The sequence below is a fragment of the Capricornis sumatraensis genome, chromosome 20 (assembly GCF_032405125.1).
Source record: "Capricornis sumatraensis isolate serow.1 chromosome 20, serow.2, whole genome shotgun sequence".
Taxonomy (NCBI): Eukaryota; Metazoa; Chordata; class Mammalia; order Artiodactyla; family Bovidae; genus Capricornis; species Capricornis sumatraensis.
Genome location: NC_091088.1, coordinates 16,296,654 through 16,306,115, shown reverse-complemented (window position 1 = coordinate 16,306,115; position 9,462 = coordinate 16,296,654). Strand labels below are relative to the sequence as shown.

General features: G+C 60.0%; 1 protein-coding gene across 1 annotated transcript; it reads left to right on the top strand.

Annotated features, from left to right (window-relative positions):
• On the top strand, positions 1-9,433 carry TAF1C (TATA-box binding protein associated factor, RNA polymerase I subunit C). Its single transcript, XM_068992220.1, has 16 exons — positions 1-125; positions 3,158-3,367; positions 4,463-4,544; positions 4,735-4,832; positions 4,910-4,999; positions 5,096-5,169; positions 5,793-6,031; positions 6,128-6,244; positions 6,321-6,438; positions 6,527-6,598; positions 6,725-6,860; positions 6,987-7,130; positions 7,517-7,691; positions 7,786-7,923; positions 7,998-8,813; positions 8,901-9,433. Exons 2-16 carry the CDS (start codon positions 3,230-3,232, stop codon positions 8,945-8,947), a joined length of 2,484 nt encoding a protein of 827 aa, XP_068848321.1. The 5' UTR covers positions 1-125; positions 3,158-3,229; the 3' UTR covers positions 8,948-9,433.
• The last annotated feature ends 29 nt before the right edge of the window (positions 9,434-9,462 follow it).

Here is a 9,462-nt window from a genome sequence, read left to right as displayed (position 1 = left end):
ATGGGGCTGTCGGGTTGCGGGCTCAAGAGCTAGGGTTCTGCCTTGGGGCTCCCTCGTGGCACGAGGGTCAAGCGAGCGTCACGCGGAGGTCGGTTTCCCCGACGAGCACGGCGCGACGGGATTACGTAAGTGCGCGCGCCGCCCCGACGGGACGGAGGGGCGGGTCCCCCTGCTCCCGTCCACAGGCTCCAAACTGTGTGGCTTTGGGACGAGTCGCCCAACTTTTGCAGAGTGGGTGGTGAGCAGCCGCTGGCTCGTGGAACGGGGAGCATCACGCCGTTGTAAAGCGTCGTAGCAACAACTGTCTGGCACACAGCGCTTGGTGCGAGATGCCTGCTGTTCTGGGGTTGAAATTCTGGGGCCTCGACGTGGAGAGGGAAGAGACGGATGGGGAGGACGTGGGCGAGTAGAGGTCGGAAGGGAAGGGCCTCCCGGATCCCCTCTCCCATCCCCGGGCAGGCGCACCCATTGCCGCACCCGGCGTTCGTGCAGACCCGACGAAACTCAGGAGGTCTAAATTAGAGTCTGGGAGAGACGAGGGCGGGAAATCGAGGCTGTCTTGTCTCGGGGCTTCTCTGAGGTCGTGGCCTCCACCAGCTCCCTCAGCCTCCCTGCGTTTGTTTGAGACTGTCTAGTTTCTCATTCTTGGATTTGTGCCTTCAGCTTTTACGTACTGATTTCAGTTCATTTCAGTCGCTCAGTGGTGTCCGCCTCTTTGCGACCCCATGGACTGCATGCAGCGCTCCAGGCTTTCCTATCCATCACGTAGTAAATAAGGCAGGCACCGGGGATAAAGTCCCTTCCCCATGCGGACTCTCAGAGCAGTTTGGAATCACATACCTTTAGCTTTAAATACCTTATCACACATCGCAATGCGTGCTCCAGAGGAGGGATGCAGGGTGATGTGGGACAGGGCTGGGGGAACCAGGAGAGGCTTCCTGACTCAAAATCTGAAGGATGGGGGCAGATTTTATAGGTGGGTAGGAAGGACAGTGGTGTTCATTTTTAGTGGAGAGAGAGTGTGAAAAGGTCCTCTGGTGAAAAGACGCATTCCCACCACTGTCCTCTCCTGTGATGGAGGAGAAAGACAACAACAATCAGATGCCAGGAGGTCAGAAATGAATCAGATACAGTTCCTGTCCCAGAGAGCAGTCCCGAGGAAGAGATAAGGCATATAAACCACAATTAGAATGAGGCTGACTCGTGCCCTGAGAAACACATTCTTTTGACAAGTTTTTTTAAAAATTATTATTTATTTATTTACATGACTGCACTGGGTCTTAGTTGTGGCACTCAGAATCTTTAGTTGTGGCATTCGAACTCTTAGTTGCAGCATATGGGATCTAGTTCTGTGACCAGGAGTCGAACCTGGGCCCTCTGCATTGGGAGTGAGGTGTCTTAGACACTGGACCACAGGGGAAGTTCCTCGTTTGAAAAGTGAAAGTGCTAGTCACTTAGTTGTGTCCGACTCTTTGTGACCCCATGGACTGTAACCCGCCAGGCTCCTCTGTCCATGGAATTCTCCAGGCAATACCGCAGAGGGTTGCCATTCCTTTCTCCAGGGGATCTTCCCTACCCAAGAATCAAACCTCAATCTTCTGCATTGCAGGGAGATTCTTTACCATCTACCAACATTTACTGTGTGGTGAGCACTTTGCAAGGTGCTCAGAGTACCTGGACGTATAAAGGTTACAAAATAAATGGATACATGCAGTGGTAGCTCTAAGAGGAGAGGTTTTGCATCATCAGGCTCTGAGGCTGGTGCTCGCTTCTGGATGCAGAGAGAGTAGTGGTTCAGAACTGGGGTTTTGGAGCTGCTGGAGGATCACGCTATTGGCCTTGGGCAAGTTGCTCTTTCCCCGCCTGTTTCCTGACCTCCATACTAGGGGCAGGAGAATAAAACTTGTAGTACCATGTCGGGCAGATGCTGGCACTCAGTAAGTGAGAACTGCTCTTATTTTTGCGTGTAATAAAGGATATTCCAGCTGCTTATTCTTCTTGAGCACTTTGTATTTTGTTGTTGTTGTTCACACTCTTTGTGACCCCACAGACTGCAGCACACCAGACTTCCCTGTCTGTCACTATTTCTTGGAGTTTGCTCAAGTTCACGTCCACTGAGTCAGTGATGCTATCTAACCATCTCATTCTCTGCCACCCTCTTCTCCTTCTGCCTTCAATCTTTCCCAGTTTTAGTCTTTTCCAATGAGGCGGCTCTTTGCATCAGATGGCCAAAGTATTGGAACTTAAGCTTCAGTCCTTCCAATGAATATTCAGGGTTGATTTCCTTTAGGATTGACTGGCTGATCTACCTGCAGTCCAAGGGACTCTGAAGAATCTTCTCCCTCACCACAGTTTGAAAGCATCAGTTCTTCAGTGCTCAGGCTTCTTTTTTGGTCCAACTCTCACTTCTCACATCCATACGTGACTACTGAAAAAAAACAAATTTTGACTATATGGACCTTTGTTGGCCAAGTGTCTCTGCTTTTTAATACACTGTCTAGGTTTGTCATGGCGTCCCTTTCCAAGGAGCAGGGATCTTTGAATTTCATGGCTGCAGTCACCAAAGCCCTTTGACATAAACATTATTATTCAACACAAAGTTGGTTCCTTTTTGTTGGAAGGTACTGTACTTGACAGTGGAAGGCAGACAAATAATAACTCATCTCTGGCTTTGGGGAACTTGAGTTTGTCTTTAGAGTGTAGCCTAGAGTGTGGGGCTTGTCGTCTAGGTAGGACTGTGTAATTATAATGTAATACGTGAGAGCGTGATGGAAGCTGACCCCCACCAGCCACCTTCTAACTTCGGCCCCCATCACTCACCACCTAGTTTTTCCCATGGCTACCCAGTTGCTTCTCACATACTTCCTGCCCCAGGACTCTTGTTCTTGCTGTTCATTCTTCCCAGTACCCTCTTTCCCGTAGTTGGCACGTTTGTCTCTCTCATTAGGCTCTGTGTGTGCCGAACATCACCTTCATGAAGCTACCGATGCTAAAAAGCACACCCTCAGGCCATGCCATCCCTTCCCTCCTGGTGGGTTGCTTGGTTTTGGAATAGCACCTACTATTCTCAGGCGTTCGGTAACATATTCATTTGTTCTTCGTTATCTGCTTCCCCAAAGAGATTATTCTCCTATTAAGACACTCTTCACTCTCCCAGGAGCCCCGGAAGCCGCTGTCCGGTTCAGGTCTCTGAGGAAGGCCAGGGTGACGGTGGCTACTGTTTTTCAAGATGGACTTCCCCAGCTCCCTCCCACCCTCGTTGTTCATGACTGGCCCCCTTGGTCAGAGCGATGTCCCTGACCTGTCGTTCATGTGCAGCTGGAGAGACGCGCTGACCCTGCCGGCATTCTCACCCCAAGGCTCTCAGGTGAGGATGGCAGGGAGAGCCTTGGTGGCTTGGGGGAGGGCCCGTTTGCATCCCCCTCCCCCACCCTAGAGGTCACACCAGTTGGCAGGAGTGCAGGGTGGGGGGCTTTGGTACAAATCTACTAAGACCCAGGCTCAACCAGAATCCCATCCTTTGGGGACCTGGGGCGCCCTACCACCCACAGAGGATTCAGCCTCCTTCCTGGCTCCCTCTTCCCCCGCCTTCTCCTTCCTCTGTTCAACGAATACTCACTGAATAGCCCTACTGTGTGCCAGGTGCCTTATCAGGCTCTGGGGATCCAGAGTGAGTAAGTCAGATGCGCTTCCTGCCCCTGGGGAACAGTTAGGTGGAATCGGGACTAACAAGTGAATAGGGCAGAAGAGAAAATCATTTCAAAGTGTGGACAGCTCTGAGCGAAACCAAAAGGATGCTGGAGCCGCACAGTGCAAGGTGAGGGGGGCGGGGAGACCTCCTGGGAGAAGAAGGACACCTGCTCTTTCCCTGGACGCCTAAGCCATCAGCTGCCACTGGGAGACAGGCTGGCTAAGGGTTACGCCAGGCAGAGGCACGTGGGTGAGAAATTTAAGAGAGACACTGGAAGGGCAGCGGGGGTGGGGGTGGGGGTTTGCAGGACTCACTTGACAAGGAAGGGCTTCCATCAGGAGCCTCAACTGCTCCTTTTCCATCCCGAGTGTAGAGCTGAGTTGTCTGAGGCCAGCCCTGCAGGGGAGTGGAGGAGCCTGTGGGTGACTGTACGGTCTCCCGAGTGTAAGTGACACGCGGGTGAGATCCAGGCTGGCTAGTGAAGGCCGGGTGGTCCTCCGAGAGCAGTGCAGCCTGGATCTGGGAAGCACAGACCAGAGTCAGGCTGCCTGGGTTCAGATCCTGGCCCTTCTCTCTTCTGGCTGCTGCCTGGGACCAGGGACAGCCTCCCCATCCCTCCCATTTTCTTCATCATTAAAGTGACAGTGAGTGACCAGCTTGGCAGGCGCCTGGTGAGGACTGAAGGAGTTAATAAGAGACAAAAGCTGATGACAGGGCCTGGCCTGGGCGCTCGCTCACTGTTGCACTTTGGCCGTGGTGGTGTTTCCTCAGGACAGCGCGCTGCATGTGGCCAAGGCCCTGCTCTGGGAGCCTGACACGCCTGGGCCCCTGCCCTTGCTGCCTCCTGGTCCCGGTAAGGAATTCGGGCTGGGGGCCCCGAGCTGCTCCCACTCACTGCTTCTTCCCCAGCCCCCACCCTGAGGCCTCTCCCCCCACTCCGTGCCCCCTGCTGATTGGTTCCACCCAGCAGGGTCCTTGGCATCTCTAGGCACTGGGACACCTGGTTCCACTTCAGTCCCTTCCCAGCCTCCCTCTTCCCTCAGATCCCTGGGACCCCGGCCTGACTGCCAAAGATCTGCTTTTCCGGGGAGGCTACCAGTTCCGGAGACATCCCCGAGCCGTGCTGGATGTTACTGAGCAGGTGCGCGGGCCCGCCCGGTGGACAGTGCCGTGGGCCCGGGGCTCTGCCTCCTGACCCGGCCTCCTTTCCTCCCGCAGATCAGCCGGTTCTTGTGGAACCACGGAGACATAGCCTTTGCACCCCTGGGGAGGCTACTGCTGGAGAATTTCAAACTGGAAGGAGCACACGTGAGTAACCCTGGCTGGCCAGGAGGGGGGAGGCACCCCACTTCCCATCGGGCTGGGCCCTAGGGTGTGTGAGCTTGACGAGGCCTTTCCACACAGAGCCGCTCTAAGACGAAGACAGTGGTCAGTGTGAAGAGGCTACTCCAGGACCTCGGTGGACACCAGCCCTGGGGGCAAGTGGCTAGTGAGAGAGGACGGGTTGGGTAGGCCTAGCTGGTGGTGGGGCTTTGGAAGGATCCAGGCCAGGATGCTGGTTCCGATCAACATTTGCTTACACCCTCCCTAGTGCAAGCATGAGCCATACTTCCTCATACAAACCCCAGCTGTGCTAGCAGTGCAGGGGAAAGGACTGCAAGCTCATGGAGTGTAGACATGGCTGCGTCCAGGTGTCAATAGGGCTTTGCCTTTGCTATTCACCTTCTCACCCACTTGCCTCTGCTTGGCTTAGTTCCTAGGCAGACTGTTTCCAGGTGGCAGCAACGTGGTTTATGATTCCAGGGAGAGGCCATTGATTCCAGGGAGAGGGCTAGTGGCCTTCCTGAGGCACCAGCAGAAGTCCCAGGAAGGGTGTGCTGGGCTTGGCTTGGCTTGGCTTGGCTTGGGTGTCATGCCCGGTGTGAGCCAATCACTGGCTGGGGCAACTCTCGAGTGCCCAGGCCTGGGTCGTGTGACTGCAGCACAGGAGCAGGGTCGGGTGCTCTCGCAGAGGAAGGAGTTCCAGGTTGATTTAAACACTCGTCCGCTGCACTGGGCCCCCCCGGGCCGGCCTGACCCTCCCGCCATCCTCTCGCCCCAGCTGTCCCTGGGCTTACCTCAGCCAGCGCCAGCGCCGGTTCTCCATCCTTGGGGCCCCGATCCTGAGCACGTCGGTGGCGAGCCTCCTGGGAGAGCTGCTGCATGAGGAGCTGGCCCTGCGCTGGGAGCGGCTGCTCCTGGATGATGCCTGCACCGGGGGTGCGCTAGCATGGGTGCCCGGCAGGACCCCCGGGGCTGGGCAGCTGGTCTACCCCATGGGCAGTGCCATGGACACACTGTGTATCCTCCCTTGCTGAGCACAGGCCAGGGATGGGCAGGGAGTTGTGGGCCTTGAGTGGCCATAGTTTGTGAACCTGTCCTTAGCAAGATGCCCAGGTTTCCAGAAGGTCAGTCTGACCGCAGAGAGCGAGCCCCAGGTTCTCAGAGACCCTGGCCGTATCCAGCTCCGGGGACCTGTCCGGCAGGTGGTGGCCCGCAGCGTGCAGGGAGAAGGTAAGGCCGTGGGCGCCTCCCGTGGCTGCTCACTGACCGGCTCCTGGCCCTGACCCTGACCCTCTCCCTCCTCCAGCTCTGCTGGCTGTCCGCTCTGACCACCACTGTGCCCTGTGGAAGGTCAGTATGCAGGGGCAGCCGGCCCCTCTCCAGGTGCTGCAGGTGGACAAGGGGGCCACAGGGATCAGCCTCAGGTGAGAGACTTGGGGGGAGGGGGCGGTGTGCATGAGGTAGCCTTGGGAGAAGGGGTGGCCCGGCCTTCCTCACGTGTGTGCCCTGCAGCCCTCACCTGCCCGGAGAGCTGGTCATCTGCAGCCGCTCTGGAGCCGTCTGCCTATGGAGCGCCGAAGACAGGTAAGGCCCCTGCCACAGAAACCGCCACCCCAACACGAGCCCCCCAGAACCCGGCCGGGACCTAGCCAGGGTGCGCAGTCCTCCCCGCAGCCTGTCCCCCTGCCACGGCTGGCCTGTCTCCCCAAGGCTGCGGCAAATCTACAAGGACCCCGAGACCCTGGTGTTCCGGGACCCTTCTCCCTGGCGCTGGGCAGACTTCACCGCCCACCCTCGAGTGCTGACGGTGGGTGACCGCACTGGAGTGAAGATGGTGGACACTCAGGTGAGGACATGGGGCGGGGGGGCCTCTGCCAGCGGGCGTGACAAGCTGCAGGGCCAGAGCAAGTCCCCGGCCGGTTGGAACCACGGATGGCGGACTGTGGGAGAGCTGACCCAGCGTGTCCCCCAGGGCCCGCTGGGCTGTGGTCTGCTGCTTTTTCGTGGAGGGGCAGAGGCGTCGTGCCAGAAAGGAGAGCGAGTCCTGCTCACCCAGCACCTGGGGGATCTCGGCCCCGAGTCTCTGCACCCCATGCTCCACCTCATCTGCACCCAGGTGGGCTCACCTCCCCTCCTCTCCACCCTGCCCTACCTCAGGTCACTTGAGACACAGGTCACAGGCCCTGGATGCAGCCGGGGATGGGGAGGGGCAGAGGGGGAGGAGGTCTGGCCCTGCCCCACCCCGCCCTCTCAGCACCCTGAGCGCTCCTGGGTGTCTAGGCATGTGTGCCAGCTTTGGGCAAGGGTGGGGAAGGCTGCGAGAGCCTCTCCCGAGAGCCCCTCTCCCAGCGGGGCCATCAGGATGAGGGATGCCTGCTGGGGAGACGCCTCCTGCGCAGAGCCGGGCTACTCTGAAAACCACGTGGAGCTCTGGAAGGGGCCGGGGGGCAGCCCAGAGAGACCCGTCACGACCCATCGGTCTCATCCCCCGTCTTCTGCCAGTTCTCCCTCTACCTGATGGATGAGCGCCTCCCCTTGGTGCCCCTGCTCAAGTGGAACCATGGCCTCCACTCTGTGCCCCTGCTGGCCCGGCTGCTGCCGCCGCCGAGCCCAGGCCTCCCCCAGCCGCTGCTTTTGGCTGGCCAAGGCGGAGAGCTGCAGCTGCTGCACCTCGCAGGTGAGGGGCCAGGTGGGTGGGCGGGGCTTTGGGGCGGGTGGGCAGGGCAGGGGGCGGGCCTGGACGGGGCCTCAGCTGTCTGTCTCTCCTCCAGGAGTGGGGGTCTCCACACCCCGGCTGGCGGGGCTCCCCCAGTCTCTCCCCACCAGGAGCGACTCCCTCTCGGCCTTCCCCCTGCTGGAGCCCAAGAGTCACCGGAGGCTGCAAGAGCGTCTGAAAGCGCCCTCCATAGGTGCGTTGGGGGCTGGGGCATGTGGGGAGCCACGCCCCCGCCATGCCATCTGGTCACTGTCCTTCCGTCCCCAGGTCTGGCTGCTGCCATCCCGCCCCCCACCTCCACACCAGTGCTGTCGCTCTTCCAGCTTTCTGCGGCCGGAGATGTCTTCCACCAGCGCCTCCACCTCCGGGCAGACCCCGAGCCAAATGCTCGTGCCCCCGCAGCTTCCTGGACACCCCAGGCCGCTGCCTGCTGCAGCCGGTGGCTGGAGGCCCTGCTGGAGGTGCCCCTGGCTCCCCCGGTGTGGGTGGCACCCACCTTCTCCCACCGGCGGCTGCTGGGAGGCTTCGAGCCACAGAAGGTGGAGGGGCCGGTGCCCGAGGGTTTCCGCAGGGCCATGGCCCAGGGACGGCTCCTACAGCGGAGAGACCTGGGCTTGCTCCCCCCGGAGGAGCGGCCCCCCGCCCCCGAGCCTGGCCCCGAGGATGAGCTCAGTGAGCGTCTGGAGGCAGCCTGGGAGTTCGGGGCGGCTGCCTGGTGGGAGAGGCAGCGGGGCGGCCGCGCGGGGCCTGGGAAGCAGCCCAAGCGGCACAAGCGCCGGACTCAGCTGTCCAGCACCTTCTCCTCCCTCAGCGGCTGTGTGGACCTCTCGGACGCCGCCAGCCCCCCGCCCAGCCCAGATCATACGCTGCCCAAGGCCAGGCCCCAGCCCCCAAGGACCCCGCCCTCCCAGGAGCTCACGCAGGAGCCCTGGGCCCAGGGCATCCCCTCAGAGCGGCAGCAGACCCTCCGGGACTACATGGCTGAGCTGCCGCTCTGCACGGACACCCCAGGAGGGGCCTCTGCGCTCTCCTCCCAGACCCTCAGTGTCCGGGCCACGCCCTCCAGGCAGCACACCCCCCGGGATGGCATAGTCCAGCAGCTGCCCCGAGGGGACACCCCAGAAGGCGCCACCCCACCCTCCTCCCAGACCCCCAGCGTCCTGGCCACACGCTCCAGCTCTCAGCAGCTCCGGAAGAAGCCCCGCATGGGCTTCTGAGGCCCGGGGAGGTTGCCAGTGCCCGGAGCCTGCCATCCTCAATAAGCTGCGTCTTCTGTGGTTGAGACAGAAATCAGAGAACAGTTCCCAGGGGGCAGACCTGCTTCTGGAACGCCTTCATGCGCGGGAGACGCTCGGAAGCAGTCAGAGCAACGTCGGGGGAAGGAGGGCAGCAGTAGTTTTCTCCCATAGGTCACGGTCTGGGGGCACGTGGCGGGGCCCTGGAAGCCCCGGCCCGAAGGTTGGTGTCGCTGGGATCCCTTCCAGCTAACAGTGTCGTGCTGGAGGCAGGGGCTGCAGGTGTGCTCGGGCCCCTGGTGACCACGGGGCCAGAGCCCCGGCTCCTTGGTGCTGTGGGTGATGGTGAAATGAGCTCCCTGGCCAGCCCGCGCTCGCTGAGTGTCAGCCCATGCTTGCTGGGTGTCAGCGGTGGTTTGTGGTCAGTGTCTGTGTGACACGGTTCCTAGGACAATCTAACATGGAGAGGGAGGCACTTTGGGCCCATGTTAGGGGTT